Source organism: Apis dorsata, unplaced genomic scaffold, assembly GCF_000469605.1.
Source record: "Apis dorsata unplaced genomic scaffold, Apis dorsata 1.3 scaffold_683, whole genome shotgun sequence".
Taxonomy (NCBI): domain Eukaryota; kingdom Metazoa; phylum Arthropoda; class Insecta; order Hymenoptera; family Apidae; genus Apis; species Apis dorsata.
Genome location: NW_006263864.1, coordinates 364,864 through 386,519, shown reverse-complemented (window position 1 = coordinate 386,519; position 21,656 = coordinate 364,864). Strand labels below are relative to the sequence as shown.

The 21,656-nt window shown below is 38.2% G+C and overlaps 1 protein-coding gene and 1 long non-coding RNA gene across 2 annotated transcripts in view; both read right to left on the bottom strand.

Annotated features, from left to right (window-relative positions):
* Positions 1 to 5,839, bottom strand: part of LOC116186420 — a 39,104-nt gene extending 33,265 nt beyond the window's left edge. Inside the window, exon 1 of the long non-coding RNA XR_004151408.1 lies at positions 3,563 to 5,839. This is a non-coding gene — a long non-coding RNA (uncharacterized LOC116186420). The remainder of the gene's footprint in view (positions 1 to 3,562) is intronic.
* A 203-nt stretch (positions 5,840 to 6,042) lies between these two features.
* LOC102677818 (REPTOR-binding partner) lies at positions 6,043 to 20,283 on the bottom strand. Its single transcript, XM_006622267.2, has 4 exons — positions 20,065 to 20,283; positions 11,190 to 11,283; positions 7,719 to 7,840; positions 6,043 to 6,600 (listed from the first exon to the last, which is right to left on the bottom strand). Exons 1-4 carry the CDS (start codon positions 20,101 to 20,103, stop codon positions 6,496 to 6,498), a joined length of 360 nt encoding a protein of 119 aa, XP_006622330.1. The 5' UTR covers positions 20,104 to 20,283; the 3' UTR covers positions 6,043 to 6,495.
* Between the last annotated feature and the right edge of the window lie 1,373 nt (positions 20,284 to 21,656).

Sequence of the window (21,656 nt, the reverse complement as noted above, 5' to 3'; positions counted from 1 at the left end):
AACTTTTAATATAGCCAGATTTTAAAAACGGGCGAGCATGGAGCAAAAAAAAAAAAAAAAAGAAAGAAAAGAAAAGAAAAGTAAAAGTAAAGAAAATGCGTGGAGCATATGAAAACAAGTCGAGAAACGTACTATCAACTTCCCTCGTGCCATCGATTACAATTTGATCGTTCATTTTTACGCGAATCTGCGTTTGAAACTTATTATATCACTTATGTTCCGATCGAAAAAAAAAAGAAAGAAGAAGGAGAAGAAGGAGATAGAAAGAAAAAAAAATGAATCGTAAGACTTGTTTCGTATCGATCGATGTAACGATCATTCGTGTGCAAGTAGTCAAGATCAACGAAGCGCCAGCCTCGTGTGAGTATATCCTACATTTCAAACGTTACTGATACCAAAAAAAAAAAAAAAATAAAAAAAAAATAAATTGACGACAAATCGAAATACGATCGTTGTTCAAACCAGTTTACTATTTTTTTTTTCCTTCTTCTCATTTTCCACCCTCTCTCCCTTTCGTACGAAATATGTTCTCAAAAAAATTTTATAGAAGAATTCTAAATCGAAAATGGAAAGATTGAGATCTGGATGAGATTCGAAGCTCGAAAAGTCAATGGCTGCGGAAGAAGATCGAGCAAGTAAATCGAGTGCATCGATTCGCCAATTTACAAGTAACAAAGCGCTCGTTGGTGATTCACGCAGCGGCGTAGGAGGCAATCAAGTGCAAAGCACACGTTGAAATCGTAAACGCGGCTTGGTTTATTGGCATTTCAGGATCGTACGTGCTGTGAATTCCGACCGGGGTCTTGATTAGATTGTCGTTCCGCAGATTTGATAATGGCTGATTACCTATCAATCGAATAAATCAATTATTCCCTTTCCACTCTGCGCAAATTTTGACACAGACCAACACCACGACACGCCACCGATGGAAAAATAGAACGGAGGGGAGGGGAGGAAAAGTTTATTTTCGACCGCTGTTTGCGAAACTCTGCGTGTGTTATTTTCATGTTTATCCTGCATACGTTATTATCTCGTAACTGAAACGTCACTATTTTCGCGTCTCGCTTGTTTATTCTCCGTTTGTGTAATGTGCAAATGTGATAAAAGAAAAAAAAAAGATTAATTTGACATCCATCGAGAAACGCAAATTGGTAATAAAATGCAGGGATAAACATCTCGATCTTACTCTTCGCGAAGATAACAAGATTTTCGTGATCTGATCGTTTGAAAGTGGCCGATCGAAACTGTCGCGCGAAAGTTGGAGTGAAAAAGGGGGAGGGAAAAACTGATAGCGACGAAGTAAGAAAGGGAGGTAGGGAAGCTAACGGGACAGCGGCTTTTCAGTGATAATTAATTTTTCGCCATTGGTAAGTCCGTAACGAGCTCGTTAAAAAGTTTTGACACGTTTAGACCTGGATTCGGCCGTGCAAAAACCTTTTAAGTTTCCTCCCTCGAGACGAATGGTCGGGCAGACTGAATGAGCAGTTGGTTTCTTCGTCCGACCTTCCGGCCGCAAACGAATCGTCTCCCTCTCTACCCTCTTTTTTCCCTCCCTTTCTTCCTTTTTCTCCACTACTATCTAGCCCACTACTATCTCCATTTCCCATAGATTTTCTCTATTCTTCGCCTCTAATCTTTGTCCACCGGTGTGCTCTTGCCCGATGACTTCTCGCGGCAAAAAGACGAGAGGGGAGAAGATGAGGAAAAAAGGTTTGAAATAACAGTGGGAAGGAAAAATACGGTGAATGTGAGAAAAGACGCAGAAGGCGAGGGGAGGTGAAATCTCGAAGAGAAGAGAAGCGAGAAAGTGAAAAGACAATGCTGAGCCCGCTCTCTTTGTTCCCCTCCCTTGGCTGGATATCTGCCAAGTTTATGAAAGAAACTATAAATTTTATCCTTTAATCCAGCCCTTCCACGCGAAATAATACGAAATCGTCGTACGTGTAACGAATTTCGCCGAACGAAATTACTTCAACAATCGCGCTATATGTTCCAAGGACTCTTACGACCCTTTCCTCGAACGCAAGTTTCGAACAATCGTTTGGAGAACCGTCGTTAGACGAAAAAGTACGTAGGGCAGATTCTTCCCTCACCCGTAACGATCAACTCCTAAGGGCGAGGAGGAGGAGAAAGGTTGAAAAATTGGCGAAAAGCGCAAGATTAATCGAGACAGCCACGTGTATCGAATAGGGGTATGAAATGAAATATCGATGGCCCGAATTTTGGCCCTCGAGCGATCGGAAGATGAGGTATCAAGTGGAAGACAGGATAATGACCGCCGTAGCCAGGAGAAAATGGCGCTGGAGGCTAGAGTTCTAACACACATAGAGAGAGAGAGAGAGAGAGAATTAACGGTACGTTTACGGGAAATTTGCAGCACGGGCGATCTTGCTTTCAGCTCATACGATCGGGAATCAAATATCGGTTCGCAGGTTGATCGTATTCCGGAGAGGGCGGCTTTACGATTCGGTCGATCGTAAAGCTTGATAGCCGGCCCTAGGTCCGGGCAATAGATCGGCCGACCTTCGTTTCTAGCCACCAGACCACAAGACTCGACGGCACCGTTTCACAGAATCTCCTCGTTCGTGAATATTATATCGCGGCCGTGATTGAATCGATGCGGAAACGGAGAAATTCGATTTGATTCGATCGAAAGGTCGGCTCACTTTGTCCCGGCTTTCGTCGACTTTTATACCACCATCGATTGAAAAATTCCTACGGAATGGTTTATACGTATACTTTTGTACAAGATTTATCCGCTACGATCTGCCAATCCAGTTTCAAATCGTTCGATTCCTTCTTAAACCGTTAAATTGCCACGAGACTTGAATTATCGAACGCGTGCCCTCCCTTTAGACACGTTTGTTCAAAAATTTATTCATTCTTGACGAATTCGGGACTTTCCGATGATCACACGGGGAGATACGAAACGGGGAACCGTATCAAATATTTAATACGAACCGAGACCTTTGAGAATTAACCTCTCTCGAGTGTGGCAATCTTAAATTTATCCGGAATTTTGTTTTATTCGCACCGGTTTTTCTTTTTCTTTCTTTTTTTTTTTTCTTTCTTCCTTGCCATATCGAATGAAAATTCATAAAGCGGATACATACAATGGTATATTGATGAAATGTAGCGACGTGAAAAAAAAAGGATATATTTTTAGCTTTTCCAATTCCAAGCGAAATATAATAAAAACAAAACCGCGTGTTAAAAATAAGCGGACGGGGATTAATTCGGGGATTAATTCGGCCAAGTTTTTTAAACGGCGTTCCTTCCCTTTTTTATCGTGTTTTTCCCGTGACGATGACGCGAACTCATGGATTCAAAAAGCAATAACAAAAGTGTCGGTCATCGTAATAAATTACGAAATAAATGAAACGCAAATCCGGCCGTGCGCGGCTCGTAAACGGCAACAACATTAGCACGCATGTTAAATGGAAGAATCTATCCGAGGCCCGTAATATCCCCGCCAATATCTGTCAAGATTGCAACGTAAACACAACGCTGCGGCGTAAAGTAGGTTTTTTATATGAATTTTCGAATAGAGAACGACACTCACCGGAAGTTCAATCTCCCGCCCATGGCTGCGAAACCGTTGCACGCCGTTCGTTCGGTTTATCCCCGTTTTTGCCATATTTCCTTGCACACACACACCCAGTGTGGAATATCCGCGCGCCCGACGACACTCGCTCGTCGAATCCCTGAAAATAGAATGTAAACTTTATGGGGAAACACGCGTGGAAACGAAACGCGTTAACCGTGAATAAGAGAGAGGATAAAAAAAGGGCAAATAATAAAACGTCCCTTTAACCCGAGGCGTTTCTTTAATGCCGTTCCATCCGCCGTCTCCCACTTAACGATATTAAACCGATCTTAATTCACTGGTGGCTCGGGAATAGAAATTTTTCCTTCGTCCAACCTGATACGGATGAAATTCATAACCAGTTCATATCCGCGCGAGAAACGAAAGCCTGTTGGAAGACCTGGCCGCGACCATTGTCTCGAATTATCGAATTACCCTACACTTTTTTCTTTGCGTTCGCGTTCTTCTTTTCTCACGGCGATTCTTTATCGCTATTCTTCTCTTTCCTTTTCCCTTTCTTTTCGTTCTTTTTTTTCTTCCTTTTCTTTATTTCTCGTTCTCTCGTTCTCTCTTGCGAGCCAAAGTGTCGAGCACACGCGTCCAACGTGCGTTTTTTCGCGGAAATTGAAATCGGGCGGCGGTTTATGGCGGCGAGGAATCGCGCATATACCACGGTGCTCGGCTTTTACGAGCCATTGTTGGGATCGATGATGGGTCAGCCTCGAGTAAAACTAGCCGCGCGAGAAAGACAATTTAAGAAAATATGTATACCGATTTATTTTATACGCTACGCTACGCTTTTGTATGCAACGCTCGCTCGCACGAGCGAAAGAATTTCGTTTGAAATTTAAACTATGCGCAAACTTTCGCGTAGCAGAACGGATGTAACCCGTTTAAATTAAGCCGCTTTGCGGTAGGATAATTAGATTTAGAGAAAATTACGTGTGGGACGTTGTACGTTGAAGTTACAGCTATAAAACGAAGGGAAAAAAAATGCGACAGTGCAGGCAAAACACCGCGAACCGTAATATTAATTTTCCTTTATCTTTTTTTTTTCCCCTTCCTCCCTTCGAGATTAAATATCTCGACGGGTATCCGGGATCTGTTCCCCGAGAAATCGTTTAAATAACACCGGCGCCTCACACCGTTCGAAGACTGAAATAATATCTTATTCTTGGTATACAGGTCGGCTGGTTTCTTTCAATTATTATTATCGACATTGTTACCGTTTGACCTGGCGCGGCCTGGTTCAGTCGAAGACTTCGATACTTACATACGCTTTGCATACGCTCTTACGCAAATACGTGATCGGCCACCGGATATTTATCGTTTTTCTTTTTTTTTTTTTTTTTTTTTTTTTTTTTTTTTTTTTTTTTTTTTTTGTTAACTCTTCTTTTATCGAACAGCAGTAACATCGTTTCGACGCGCTGGGTAATATAGATGGGAGATTGCGTTGCAATCTGCGTAAATCGAAACGAGAGATTTCGTTGGGGAACGTATTTCACGGCGAAATATGCAAATTCGTGTACAGTTATGCGAAATCGTGGCACAAAAAAAATATTATTTCAAAATGACAGTGACGAAACTGCGTTTTTTTCCTACTTCGATCGGAGGAAATGGATATATAAATAGATGGAAATACGTGGAGTAAAATTTTTGGTTGAAAAAAAAAAGAATCAGGGGTAAAAATTTGTTTAAAAATATTCATTTTATTCATCTTTAGACTTTTCCCGAATATATGAACAAGTTTCCGCAATATTAATATTCTGTATAAAATAATAGCTTTTTATACAACAGTATAAAAATACCGTTTCCATAATCTTATTCGCCGTGAATAAACACGGCTGCGTCATCGAACGAAAAAAAAAACGCTCCTGGCGGTAATTTGAAAAAATAAGATCTAAATCGCTCAACGAATACACCTACTATACATATATAATATACGAGTCTCTGAACTTTTTTTTTTTTTTTTTTTTTTTTTTTTTTTTTTTTTTTTTTTTTTTTTGACTATGACGATCGTTTTTTGTCAACGCGTAACAGCAATATATAATTTCATCTCTCCTCATATTCTCCATTCTCTCAACAATCGTCGGAAAAAGGTACTTGTAAGTAGGTACAGTGAGCGTCGGCTGGTAAATACTACCAACCGATCGACTTTTATATCGTTGATTCTCGACAACGATGATAAAATTAAAAAGAAAAAAAAAAAAAAAAAAAAAAAAAAAAAAAAAACAAAAAAAATTTTTTTTTTTTTTTTTTTGTTATTTTCGCTGGGGGTGGGGAAAAAAAAAAAAAAAAAAACAAAAAAAATTTTTTTTTTTTTTTTTTTGTTATTTTCGCTGGGGGTGGGGAAAAAAAAAAAAAAAAAAACAAAAAAAATTTTTTTTTTTTTTTTTTTGTTATTTTCGCTGGGGGTGGGGAAAAAAAAAAAAAAAAAAAAAAAAAAAAAAAAAAAAAACAAGAAAGATAATATTTTTTTAACTTAATCGATCACAAACAACAAGGATACACGAACAATTCTTTTCGTGAAGCGTCAAGGATAAAACTTTAAACTTTAATAATAATAATAACTAGAGAAACAACAACACCGAATCAATTTTCTTCTTCGGAGGATTGGACGAGACGAGAGAAGAGGACTAGAGCTAAAAGCGGGACAGCAATCGTAAGGTGGGATATTTCTTTTTCCATTCCTTTGTCTTTTTTCAACGATTTTTTCCAACCGTGGAGAAGAGGCGTCCGAATCTTCGAAGAACGCCTTCTTCGACTCGAAGAAATATAATCGGGAATAACGGAGGGTAACGTTCCACGGTATTGCCACGGTATCGCGGAAAAAGCAGAGAAAAAAAAAAAAAGTGGCGAAAAGCTCGATGTTCGTGACTCGTGTTTCTCTTTCTCTCTTTCTTGTTCGGTTAGTTGGCCACTTTCTCCCGCTTCAGAGAGCCAAGCTCCTCCAGCATCGCTTGTAGCCCTTCGGGAACTCGTCCGGCGTCCAATTCTTGTCCCCACTGCCGATACTGCAAACGAAAATAACGGATAACTGTTACACGAGCTTTCAACTGACACGCGATCGAACATCGTTTTCTTTATACCCATACAGTTTCTCGGGAAGTTTAAGGGAACTTGAAAGGTTGGGGGATTGGTGATGCGGACAGACGGCGCTCTTCTCTCTCTCTCTCTCTTTCTCTGTTTCTCTCTCTTTCCTCTTCCATTCCATACGCTTGAATACAAGGAAACGTGGGGGAGGAAGAAGATTTTTCGAACTCTGTAAAGGAAGGCTTAAAAAAAGAAGGTGAAAAAATTTCGTGATAAACGAAAGTTGTTGTGGATACACATACTACGTTTCAAATGTACGTACCTTTAAAACTCTTATCGGATTTCATTCGTTCATTCGTCAAAAGGAAAACGGTCCCGATTTAACGAAATTCAGACTCACGTTTATAACACTGTTTTCGAGCAAGTAATATCGTGAAATCGCGTTCAAAAAAATTCGATAAAATTATGTGCAAGCTTGGTTTCCCAGCAAGTGAGAAAAAGAAAAGAAAGAACATTAGAAACGCAAAGTTGAGTTAAGATTTTTCAATACGGATGCTTCGTTCATAGGAATCAGAACTAATTCTGGAAACTTCTGGAGCGCCCATTATTCCATTGTCCAAAAAAAGAAAAAAAAAAAAATAACAAGAAGAAAACGCGACATGTTTACGATTCTTCGGAAAAACTTTGTACCCTCCCGATATTCTTCTTCTCCTCGTCCCGGCATGGGACGAGAATTTACGATATTAACGCACGCGGAAAAACAAACCCGTGCAACGGATTCCAGGACAAGGCTGTAACTCTTTTTCCGAAAGGGGGTGGATAAGATGGGTGGGCCACGACTGCATAATCGAGAAACGCGTGATTTTAAAAAAGGAAGGGGAGGGGGGAGCCGCCGGAATAATAGGTGTATAACTCAGATCGCAAATCGCGAGAACTTCTTCCTTTCGAAAGGATTTATTATATCGGCCGGTTTCATGGGAAACGGCTATATATATATATATATGTATGTGTATATATACGTGAGAAATGCGACGGAGGAGCGGAATCGTGGAACGGAATAAGATGATGGAAGATAGGAAATTTTCCATGAAGGACTTACCATCTCCAACTCCCTTCGAAGTGCGAGCACAGCCTTTTCGCGGTCGGCTACCAACTCTTCGAGGTATTGATACCTTAGCTTCTTGCGAGCACGACACTCCCTCGCACTCTGTCGACTTCGTTCTGGAAAAATATATAAGGAAAACCGTGAAAATCTGAGAAGCACGCGTAGATTTAATATACGTATATATATGCACGTATTTCGTAAAGACTTCTTTTCGTCGTAATTATCTTCTTCGAGAAAACGTAAAAATAATCGCAAAAAGGGGATTATATATGAATTATAGGAACCGAGAAAACATTCCTTGCTATCGATTCAATCTTCTAGATATTATTATTAGATACGAGGGTATTCTTTTAATAAATAAATAATAATCTTCTTTAACCGTACGTTTCGATATTCGCAATTTTCTTCGGCTCGCAAAACGTTCTTAAAGAAGGATAGAAAAGACGATTACGAGAAACGATAAGGGACACGAAAGAAGTAAGCATATCTGAAAGAACCGACCTTCCTTCTTTGCTAAATTTTTCACGCTAGATCGAAACCAATGGGTATGGGATACGGTCGGCATTAATAATTTAATACAGATTCGCTACACGAAATCCGGTACTCGTGAGGTGAAATAAAACGGTATCCTAATACACCGTACATTTTCCAAGTGGCGCTTTCTTTCGAGCCACTTTACACGCGTGCTAATTTCCACGCGTGCAACGCAAATATATATCGCTCTATTTTTCGACGTCAAACCATCCGCCCGACAGGAAATATGAACAGCGTGATATTATGGTTGGAAAAAAATTCGCGGCTTAATGATACTCGGGAGCGCATTAAACCAGGAATGCGTTAACTCTTGATGCCAGGGCAACTAGAAACGCGATACTTTCTTTCCGGGACGTACGACGGCACGTACAATAGAAACGTGCGGCAAAACGTGTGTACGCGTAAAGGAATTATGGAATTAAATTAAAGAAGAGAAAAAAAGGAGAACTCGATTAGAATAAGCTTTCGAGACATGTTTAAAATTCCATCGGGGTATGGAAATCGTTTGAAAAAAGAAGACGAGATTTCTTTGTGCCCGAGATAAGAAAGAAAAAGCAAACCGAAGAATACACGAGACGGCAGCTGCGCGAATCGAAACGAAACGAGAAGAAGTTTTCCATCTGACTCCGCATGCAAATACCATTATGCGCTACGACCAATGTTGCCTTCGAATGGTTTTCTTACTGCAATTGCGCGAAACAGGGAGGGAGGGAGTATATCTCGTGTAGAGATATCGTAAAATCGAAACTAAATACCACTACCCCATTCGCTGTCATCCCGAAACGAACGAAGAGAAGCTCAAACTGCTCGCTAACGACGAGCAGTTCGTCGAAAGAGGAACGAGCATCGATAAATAACCCTCTCCCCATCCCGTCATAAATTGTCCCCGGTAAAAATTACAAACGAAGGTGAAGGACGTGGGCGTCCGCCGCTGCAGCAGGTTCAACCGTCGCGCGATAAATTCGCGCAACTCAAAATGGGACGCGCGATTTTTCACGCAACTGTACGTGGCCCGGGACGCGTATCCTGAATACGGCGCATACGTGGACATAGTAGAGGCCTGACGAATGGCAACGAGGCCAATTCGTCTCGCGACACAGCTCGCCAAGAAGATCAACCGTCGGATAAAATCGATCGTATAATAGCCCGTTCCAGAGATATTGCAAATTTCTCCGGGAGCCGCGGCGTGATAAAGCTCTTTACGATCAAGGGTCGCGGCTATTATCGCGTCTACGGCTCGCTAAGCCCGCCTTTTACGCGGCAATAAACGTCCCCTCGCCCGCGACCGCCTCCTTCCTGTCGCGGGTGGCTTTCTTTCTCGAGACAGAGAGAGAGAGAAAAAGGTGTCTGGAAGCACGAGAGGCTTTTCACGCCGTCGAATCGAGCCTTTAACTTGGATCAGAGGGCAATTTTATCGGGAAGGAATTCATCGTGGTGTGGACGGCTCTGAACCGAACCGATTCGAAAATTAAGCGATTATCAATTTTGCGGCTTGATTTAGGAAACTGACGGGATTAAACGAGACTTGAATGACGCGCGACCGGTAAAAATGAAGCGATCCAGAGGGCACGAATGAAATTAGGGAAAATTGGATTTATGGGCGTTGATCGGAGAGGAGAAAGAGAAATCGGAAAGGTTGGTGGTAGAAAGTCAGAAATTATAGTTGTCGGGAGGAGCGGGGAGAAGAAGGAGGTCTTGGCTGGGCGGTGATTCGAGCGAAAGGAAGGAAGGAAAAGAGGTCAGAGGTCGGATGGAAAATTACGAAAACGCGGAGGACAAGAATGGCGGAGAGGACGTGGTTCGACCAGCGGAGTTACGAGCAGCCTGGGATTGCGGACGCGAGAGTTAGTCGTAAAACGAGCTTAAATCCTGTTCGTGTTGTTTCCCATCCAACCTTAGAAACCAGTTCGAATGTACGACAGAGGTTGGGGAAGAGGTTGAGGGAATGGTGGTTTGGAAAAGTCTGGAACAGTTGAATTCACGAGAAAAATCGTTTCGCTCGTGTGACTTCTTCGCGAGTTCATACGTGAACGCGTATTTATAAGAGACACGATTTCAACGATCGTGTAAAAGCGAGGAATAGCGATGGAAAAGTCGCAGGATTAAAAGAAAGAAGAAAAAGAAGAAGAAAGAAAGAAAAGGAGCAACGAAGAGCTGTAACATCCAATGTTCCAACGTTTTCTCGCCAACGACTTTACCACAATCTCTCTCTCTCTCTCTCTCTCTCTTTCTTTGTCTGATTAGCAAAACGACGGAATTGCAAAATACACCTTTCCATCTCGTCGCGGCGCAGAATCATCGGGAACATCGGTTCCAGCCACCGAGTTGACCCAGCATAAATATTCATTCGTTTGGGAAGAATAAATATTCCTGACGGTGTCATGGGGGTCTGGTACCGTCACTCGACGGCGTTCGTAATCAACCAACGTGCATTTCTCACGTGGTTTCCGCAGTGCGAGCGCGGTTACATCTTGTTCTGCCGCTTAATACGCGACCGGAAGAAATGCAAATGAGGATTAACTTGACTTCTTAAAGATGAATCGCGAATAGAGCAGGAAGGAAAAACGATTCGCGATTCGGGACGAGATTGGGATTTGAATTATTTTTTTAAAAATACGCGAAAGAAGGACGACGCTTGGAATTATCGAGTTGATTTACACGAGCGCCATATCGTATTATAAAATTCCACGTGAAATAGCCGAAGGCGTAAAGGTAGGAAACTGCTGTCTCTTATCTCGTTTTGCCACCGTTTCTCCGACATATTTTTACAATTTTTATCCGAGTTTTTTTTTTCTTTCTTTCGTTTCTCGGCCACTTGAAAGTGGCATCGATATAAATCACGACTTTGTATATGATACTTTGGATATCGTCGTTCACGAATAATACAGGGACGAATAAAATTGAAATGGATTACGTTGAGAAGCTTCTTACCAAGCTTGGCTTTCATGTCCGTCTTGTCGGACGCCTTCCTTCCAGGCTTGCGTCCCCTCTTACCCCCCTCTTTCCGATCACCGCGAGATCCCTCCTGCGAAATAAAAAGAAAATTGTCAAAATTTTGAAAAACCTATTTATGAGAATTGGGAGAATTTCGAGCTCTAAAGCACGTTGGACATGGTTAAACGCATACCGGCTACGCAGAGATATACGATTTAAAAATCCGAGCACATCTCGAACAATTAAAAAGCGGAGGTAAGAGAAGTAGGACGAACGAGCAAGAATCGTGAACACGTGCGGAATACAGCGTTGCGGTGAAAAACTTTGCGCATGGTTGTCGAGCGAAATCTCGAATGGCAACGCGGAACATCGGAGCGGCGAAATGGATAGCGGTGAGATCTGAAAGCGGATGATACGAGTCTCAACGGCGACGTAATACCCGCCTAATCCGTTGTTTCTTCCTGTCACTGATTAATATCTCAAACGAGTTGGTTCGAGCTAGTGGAGAACAAACGTCCAACGTTTTGAATGGAAACAAAAGCTTATGACGGGAAGAGGAAAGAGAAATAGAAAGAGAGATGCAGGTTGGCTAGGATCGCTAAAAGCCCCGCGCGAACCCATCCATCGACGCAATCCCTAAAGCGCCCCACCGCCGCCGTTTACAGTCACGACCACATTGACGAGTTTTCGCGCTAGGGTAACTACTTTGCCAAATAACGTAGTTTGTCGTTGCGAAAAAGCTCAGACGGCGCCTCTTCCTTCCCGATCCTAGCCCGCTTAACTTTTTAACGCCCCATTGACGCGAATGGTCCGTTTCGTAAATCGAAAAACACGGTTACCACTCCATTACCGAAACTTGTTCGCTCGAAAGAGCTATCCTCTCCCGCAGATAAATTGTTTAATGTGGGGGGAAAAAAAAAAAGAAACATTACTGGATGAATTCGAAATTTCTCCTTACCCTCTCGAAAGATAAAAAAAGCGAAACAAAACGAGTATATAACTCGGGCGGGATAGGCGTGCCTTTGCCACGGCGACCTTTCACGACCCGTTAAAATTTACACGTCCCCGGAGCACGGTTGTTGCGACGAGTAGAGGCGGCCGCAGGCTTAGCTATGCATGTACTCACGGGTGACAAAATACAAATTCAACCCCCTTTTAGGAAACCTGTTTACCTTCGGCCCTATCCTTTCCTCTCAATCCTATCTGGTATTAAATCTCCTCGAATCCTCTTTCTTTCCCTCCACCGTTTCCGACTTCTTTGCCCTTTCTCCCCCTCTCTCTCTCTCTCTGTCTTTCTATCTTTATGTCTCTCTCTCTCTCTCTCGCTTCGAAACACTCCATCCATCCTTTTCCGTCCTTCTTCGCTCCTCGCGCGCACGCGCCTCTTTGTGGGTACAAAATGGAATTGATGTTCCGCGATGGACGAGAAAGGAGAAAGAGAGAAAGGAATACAAAGATCGCATAAGAATTCCTATCGTGTAAGTAGATAGGGAGCCTCTATCGCGGGACTCGCGGTCCGCCTTAAAGCCAAGAATATAATTAACTCACCGCGACGGATGATGTCACCGTGCGGATACGGACGCGAGAACAGCGATTAAATCGAAAGAAAAAAATAAAAGTTACGCCTCTATCGAATCTATCCATAGTTTCGCGCGAAATTTGGGTCACACTTGCGCTTACTACCAGAAGGGTAGGAAAACTCGTTAAATCCCACTGTCGTTGACACTTCCGTCGATTTGCTGGCCACCCTATCGCGAACAGCGTGCTACCCTGCACCATCCTTCCTGCGCTTGACAATTCCACTCGGATTCCTGACGTGTATCCGATCGTTCACCGAAGGGAACCGATTCGCCGGTATCCGGCGGAGAGGGGGGGGGGACTTTCTGCCCTTTCAATCTCCCGTGAATTCGAACCACTTTCGACTCTACTCGACGCTTTTACGTTTACGTTATCATTGATTCTTACCGATCGATTATTATTTTTCAACGAATAATCTTTTCCGCTGAAACGTATACGTATATCAATATATAAAAAATGTTCGAATCGACAGTGAGTTTCGTTTCGACGAAAACGCTTGTATTATTATTATTTTTTTTATTATTATTATTTGTATATTTTAAAGATCACGCTTCGAAGATTCGCGAAGGTTAGAGACGAGAGATTGCAAGATATCGACACGATTTAACCGGATGCGATAGTACACGACAGGACGGCAAAGACCGGAAGTTGGTAAACCGCACTGTACACAATCGAGCACGAAGGCTTTGTAGTTTCGCAGTTGGTCGGCCGATTCCCTCTTACGCGAGCGCAAAAGCCCGGTTGCGCGGCTCGCTTCGTGCCAGGACTGGCTTCGTTCCGCGTGAAGCGTGATTTAATCTAGCGACATGAACGCACGACTCGTCGCCACGGCATGTACTTACATGTACGCGCCACGCTTTAGTTTATACCTACAATCGAGCGAGCAGTGCGTGACCAGTGATCGTGTCAAAGGCGATCTCACACGCGTTGTTGAAACGTGGTAGAGACGCGCGATCGAATATATAGGCTTACCTTATCTTATTTTCCGATAACGATCAATTATATCATCATATTTTATCGCGAATAGTATCTTTGATGAAAAAAAAAAAAAAAAAAAAGAGATAAAATTTTGATCGAGTTTTTAAAACGAAATATTAAAATATAATGGAAACGTTATACACGAAAACGCGACCACGCCTCCTATTATCTCAAGATTACATCGGTATGCCAGAAATTTTATGCTCCCGTCTCCCGTTTTCCCGTGAATCGATCTCGCCAAAAGAGAATAGATATTACGCGTGTATATGTATATATATATATGTATAAGAATTAATACGAAAACTAGAGAAGAGTAGAGGCAGAGACAGTACGCTGTCTCTGTTCTCTTTCTGTTGAAAATTTTCCAAATGAGGGAAAAGTTGAGTTTGGTCGACGATAAAATTGAAATACAAATAACTCTCACTTTGTACCTATGGATCGACAGATATTGCCCTGTCGGTGGAACTATTCGCGGATAAAAATTTCCTCCGGGTTACCCAGTGAATTTCCATTCGCGCTAATGAAGTATTTGCACATCGCGTCCGACACGTTCGATTCATTTTATACACGGACCTTTCCGCTCTCCTTAAATTTCACTTCGTTATTCTGGCGAAAATTTATCCAAGCGATCGCCCCACATGGTACGGGGAAAAAATTAACGCTCGGAAATGAGAGGTACCTTTTCTCGAATGCATTTGCGATTAATTCGATATCCAAGGCGGAAATGTCGTTCGTCAACGCTTCCTTTTACTCGACGGAATAACTTTCGGCCGACCATCTCCCGAGTGGAAAGTCTTTAATTGCGAAGGATACGTCCTTGGCCCCCGTTCTACCCTTTCATACGGCTCGAACCACTCTCGAATTTCATCAGAAAGAACTCGACGTCGTTCAATTAATTTTCATTATTAATGGAATTACTCCTGGACTCCCTTAGAGAGAGACTCTCTTAAACGCGTTAGCCATCTTTCCACCCCTTAATACCCCCTATTACCCCGAAATCTTTTCACCACTTCCAACTCGGTTTTCCGCGCCTCTCTCTTATTCTCTCTCCGACAATTCTCGTCAATTTTCACTTCGAAATAACCCTCCCTCCATTTCTCTTCCCCTTCCACCATCCATTTCCCACTAACACACCGACCTCGATCACGCGGTCTCGTTAACGCAGCTAACTTTAACCGCTTTAATACCGCGTAATACCCTATCGAAATTTGCCAAAGTCTTTGTTGTATATTTCGGCGCCAACTGATCATTCAAGGGGGATGAGTCACGGAGGCGAATAAACCGCGACGCTCGAATTTTCGTCCGATTACAAAACGCGATTGTCGGAATGACGATGCAAATCCAAGTCTCGCGGATAACCGAGCAATTTTCTCCGCTTCGATCGTAATGTCGCGCGTCGAAGGTCTCTCATCGTCCGTCTCGTTCTTCGCGGAACAGAGGCAGAGATTGCCGCGAGGTTCAATTATTCAGTAGTCGGGCGAAGTTAGGCGAAATCCTCTTACGCTCGTCCCCGATTTCGAAAGGAAATTCATAACAATGTTTACACGGGACGGGAAATAAAGACGAAATTGAAAATCGTCGCGAAACACGACGTCCACCACGTTTTCGACTAGCGAAAGTCGGACCTATGATTTTACTTTTATGCTTTCTCTTTGATCTCCGAATCTATCTTCGCTTAATTCTTCGCGCGGATCGTGAAATTCGATCAAGTATGAACTCGATCCGCATGAGAATCCGTTTCGTCGAATTTCAATGATTGGGGGGAAATGATCAACATCGGGCGGAAAAATCACTGTCGGACAAAACGCGACAAACGTCGTAAAATTATCATTGAACTATGATATGATAAGTTCGTACCTACGAATCAGTGATATCGATAGAAACGTTGTTCACGCTCGACGTAGATAGTTACGACTCACGTTTGTAAAACGCGAAACATCGAGTGAGCGTGCAACGCAGTTACCGGATCCGCGAAGCGCGCAACCTTATTATTACCTCCGTTCGTCGAAGGTTGTACGATCCTCCGACGCTCTTTCAACGATGACCTACAAAATGAATCTCGCAAGAGGAAACGGAGACTTGGTCGAAGGCTTAACGAACGAAACAAAGTCTATAGAAGTCTACGTGTATCACTTATAAAAACACTGAAAACGGTTCACTTCTAAATTTTGAATATGTTCGTCATATATGAAATTGAATTGCTAGAAAGGTAATGCCATTTGTAATTGTAAATTTATCTATCCATTATCCATAATCCATAATGTTTTTAAATCATTTGAATTTTATATAAGTATTGCGCAACTGCTATGTAATCTATTGGCAAATGTTTTTATATTATATTGTAGTTTGAAATTCGATCTTTGATAAATCGTTCATTGATACGTACATTCATTCGCGATATTTATTTCAAAAGTGTAACAATTAGTTTTCTTGGGAATAATTGTATTTATATTTTCTTTAAATTTTTTAAAAATGATATAATATGAACAATTGAAAACATAAAATTGTTCTATTTTGCGTCTAATTATTATAACTATGTTTAATCTATATCATTTCTAAGTTTAGATAAAAATATAATATTTTATGAATATAGAATATGTCATTCTTATAAAATAAATTTATCTTATTATTTATCTTAACAGAACCAAAAAACAACAAATAACTTTCCTATCGATCAATCCAATAAAATTTCATTTTTATTATTATTTTTTTTCTTTTCTTGATTAACAAAACGAATTCGTGTTTCCGAGATCGAAGGACGAAACTATATATGAAAATGAGGTAAACATTATATTCATAGCAAACAAGTGCGAAAAAACAAAGGTAAAAAACAAGACGACACCAAGAACGTAAAAGTTTCTTGGGTTTTTTCACATCATTATACACCGAAGAATTAATGTGACTGAACGAGAGACGAAGAAAGAAAAAGAAATGGAAAAAGAAACTTCATAATTTTTCATCCGCGTCGATGCCACTATATAATAATAAACGAAGATTTCGAATATGATGGCAAGACGTTATATTGATTAAAATAATTGCCTCATGCCAATAAAAATCCCGTATATTCAAAATTCCCGTTTTCATTCCCGTTTCCCGCGCTAAATTCACAATCGTCAAAATTTTTTATTCTAATATCTGTCATTGTCAATCTAGCTTAATTATTTTTTTTTTATTTCATTTATGTTTTAAAAATTTAATCGGTTACGTACACAAACGCGTGAAAGTATTCGAACAATGTAATCGATAATCGTACAGTAAATCGTAATGATTGTACAATAAATAAATGTTTTGAAAATTTTTTATATATATTATATCTATATACGAAATATATATTATAATAACATGTTATTTTCAATGAAATTTATATCTATCTTCAAATAATATTCAAAATATCGTACATCTTATGTACAATCGTAATTGTAAAACATTTTCAAAATATTTATTATAGTATACGATCTGTTTATATAAATTACCGAATCATTGTTCAAATGATTTCCTAAATTGAAAATAAAAAATTAAAAAAATTATATTACCTGAAATTAAACTATTTTAAATATCCAATTATAAAATGGCAAAATTATCTGTAAGTTGATCTCCAAATTAACGAAACACTTTCTGAGAAGCAATTTCGAGTTGAATTTATGATAAAAAAATGCTATAGAATAAATGCAATTTCGTATCGATAAATAACAGTCATAAGAGATTTACGAACCACGAAACATCTATCGTGATGTTGCTCTGTTGTCCATTACGTTTCTATTGCTTTGCAAATATATCGATAAAAGAGCGAGCCTGATGGGGTTGCTCACAAAATTTAACTATTGCGATTCATTCTAACGATTGAATTAATAGTACAATAGAGAATCTATGATATCGCTGTTTCTCGACACTATCGATTTTAAATGAATCTATTTTAATGTACAATACTTCACTTCGGTAATCAAAAAATCTCGAAATGTATCTCTTTCATCTTGATCGCGAAATTAATTCTTTGGCCATAATCTGTTCAAATTATATGATATTTAGTTATATAAAAATATTTAGTACGAAATATATAAAAAATGAATTGTAATTAATCTTATTAAATCAATAGATATTAAATATTTCGAAATTAAATATTTTCAATTTCATTCAATAATCGTTACCCTTTCTTTATCTCACTGCAAAATATTTTTACCACAAATTATAATATTATAATATTCATTGATTTTGTAAACATAATCCAATAGTTATCAGAAGCTCGAGTAAACAAGGATTTCGAACTAACAAAATAATGATGATGCAAAATATTGATTACGTTTTACTTATTTATTAAACGATACAATCATAAATGGAACTTATCGTATTCTACTATATAAATAAAAAATTTATCGATAAAATCGAAAAAAATTCAGAACAAATAGATCAACGTCTACAATTTCTTCCTATCAGACATAATAGTTACGAAAATAATTCCAAATTATATTGAAAAACGTAAAAAATAATAATCTATTTTAAAATTAAATATTGTGACCAAGTTAATAATATGTCAAAATTCAAGTGAATTAGGTTAAACTTCACACAGTTAACAAAAAAAGAAATATAGACCTGTTTTAGCTTAACATCGTTGAAACGCAAAAAAATTTGTCAGTAAAATGACGATAAAAAGTAATCTTCCTTTAAATTCATACGTATATACCGAAGTTTTCGCAATTAATAGCAGTTTTCTCCCGCGATAGACGTATACTGTTGAATTGCGCAGTAGCGTCGCGTGTGGGCGACCAAATCTAAAGTAGCTAACACGATCGACCGGCATTTCAAACTGTGTAACAACATTGAAATGAATCCCACAAAACTTGAAAAATTTAAAATATTCCGCGCGCTCGACTATTAGCAACCATAATGTATGCCGGCAAAAAAGCATGTGTACGTATTGTTGACTGAATAAGAACAGAATCAACAGGGTATGGTTCGGAAATAGTATGTATAGAGATATTTAGATAATGAAGGTAATTCCAAAACTGATTATAAAAAGACGAACATTAAAACATACAAATAACAAAAATATTCTAAAAGAACTATGAAATTATAAAAATATATAAAATGTGTTTATAGAAAACTCACCGGTGCTACGCGACGTGTGAGCTGTGTCAACTGCGCAGTTGACGAGTTAAAATGCTGAGTTCAGGGACGTCGTGCTCGATACCGGTGCCCAAACGATATAATCGGTAATACTAAACGACAAATGCGGCACGTATCGGCGATTTATAGAACAACTTGTGACACTGATTTTAAAATTATTCTTACGTATTTACGATCAAGATATATGGTCCATTTTCTAAACGTATCAATTGGATCATTAGTACGCATAATTTTTTTTAAAATTATCAATTGATAGTTTACAATAATTTTTTTTCTTTCATTTTTTTTCATTTAATTTATAATATATTTTTATTGTAAATAATACTTTAAATATTTTTATCCAATTAAACAATTAATAAAATGTTTCTATTGTACTTTCTTATTATTTTAAATTATTACAATTATGATTGATTAAGTAATACCTAATATTTTTAAATTTACTTACTGAATTTTTTTCTGCATTATGATAATATATTTGATAGCAAATATATGATAAAATATGAAATAAAATTTGACATTGAATTAAAACGTAGTAATGATAAATTCTACACTTTGATATGATATATCAGAATTTTTTAAATATATATATAACAATAAAATTATCAAATTCAATAATTTAAATATTTTTTTATATTAATATAAATATTAATATTAAACTAATATTAAAGAATTTCATAATGTTAATTATATAATAAATTTATACGTTAACTTGATTTCTTATCGAGAAATAGACTCCAGTATATTCCGTGCCTGAATATCACATGATCATACAAAGATGGTAGCGCCATCTTTTGCCAATTAAAAAAACGAAAACGAAAGACACGTAGCGCGACAGTCGACAAGAATGCGAAAGAACAAAATAGCGACATCGAACGTCAGCTTTACTATATGAACAGCAAGAAGCGCACACAAGCAAACAGCTACCCTTCGGTTCTACTTTCCCCTCCTTCCCCACGACCCCTTGACAAATCCTCGATCCCATAGATCCTGACGTCAAACGAAAGAAACAACGCCCTTTGTCATCAGTTCAAAATTAATAAATACTGTAAAAAGCCTGACATTTTGTACGCGCGCCCTCTTTGCACAACATGGTGTAATCTGTTTAACGCGCGTAATCTTGTTGCCTGATTTTCATGGCAGTTTGCATCACACGAGCACGTTGTCACTTTATCGTTTCCTCAAATTGTCGACTCACCGTCTCGTTTTCAGCGATACACATAGGCTCCAGTTCCATGACTCTCGTGATTTTACTTCTTTTCGATGTTCCTCAAGCAAATACTTTGTGACACTCTTTGTTAGATCGTGATTGTATTCTATTCTCAATACTTTACAACGGCAACGTGTGTCTGTTTACAAACACTGCAAGGTCACACAGCAGACCCCCAGACCTCTGACTGTCGAGTATTTCGTATTACGTCACGATTATCGATGATAGCGCCACTTACGATGAAGTAATGAAATATTACGAAATTACTGTCGATAAATAATCAAATCACGGAATTAGTTCAGCATATTTCAATATTAAATTCTTATGAAATTTAGAATATAATATAAAATTTTGATTTCGAAAAGAAATAAAAAAAAATCCATTATGTTATTTAGTTAGATTTGTTATACAGAATTTGAAAACGAATCTATAAAACGAATAAATTTGAAAAACATTAATCTAAAAAACATCAATCTAAATGTATAAATATCTTCCTCATATTTCTATTTTATTTTAAAATTATTTTAAAAAAGTAATTAATATTATTTTTAAAAAATAAAAGAAAAAAATAAGTTTTATATTAAAAAATATATGAATAATATGTATATAATTAATAATAATATATATATATTAATCTATTTTTATGATATTTCTTATTTTTTCTTCATTGTGTAATATGGAATAGTATCATGTAGTAAATCTGTATTATATTTTATTCGTGACCGAATAAGTTTCAAGTTTTCAAAAATTTAAACATTAAAATTTTTGATCATTTTTAAATATTTATATAGATAATTTTAGAAATATAATCATGTGATTAAAACTATTTTTGATACAAAATGCTTTTTTTGTGATCTATTATTTGGTTTTAAAAATCTAAATGATAATATTACGAAGAATTTATAAAATATTATGCAGTATGAACGAAAAAGCTCAATTGGATCCTGAATATAACTGGATTATACGAACTTGCACGAATGCTTTTAACGTATATTTAACTATGCTTCATTTTACATTTTACGATAATACTGTAAATATGCATCCAAATATAACCCGTAAGTAAAAAACATTTTCATATAAAATTTAAAATCCTTATAAAGTTCAGATAAAGATTAAGATATAACTTTGAATAAAGTTACAGAAGCTTTATCGTACCCTTTATTCATGATGTTGGTGGACCTTGTGGTATATTCCATATTGCAATAAATATTAAAAATTAAATCTGCCCAAAATATGTATAAACACAAAAAACATTTTTATTATTAGAAGAACAAATATGCGTTTTAATTATCGTCATTTACATATGTGCTTTACATTATATAGTTAAAATTTTAGATTCCATGATATCCATTATCGGAACCGTTTCTATATTTGTGTAAATATCCATTATCATAAAAATCATCTCGATAATTTTTATCATAACCTTCCCTAAGAAGGTAATATATATTTTTTTTATAATCTTTTTGTCCATGTAGAAAATATCTATATAATATAATAAACAAATCATTAATTATTAATTATTTGATACATATTAATGATCTTAGAAATATTATGAAATTACCGATAATCTTTTAATAAGG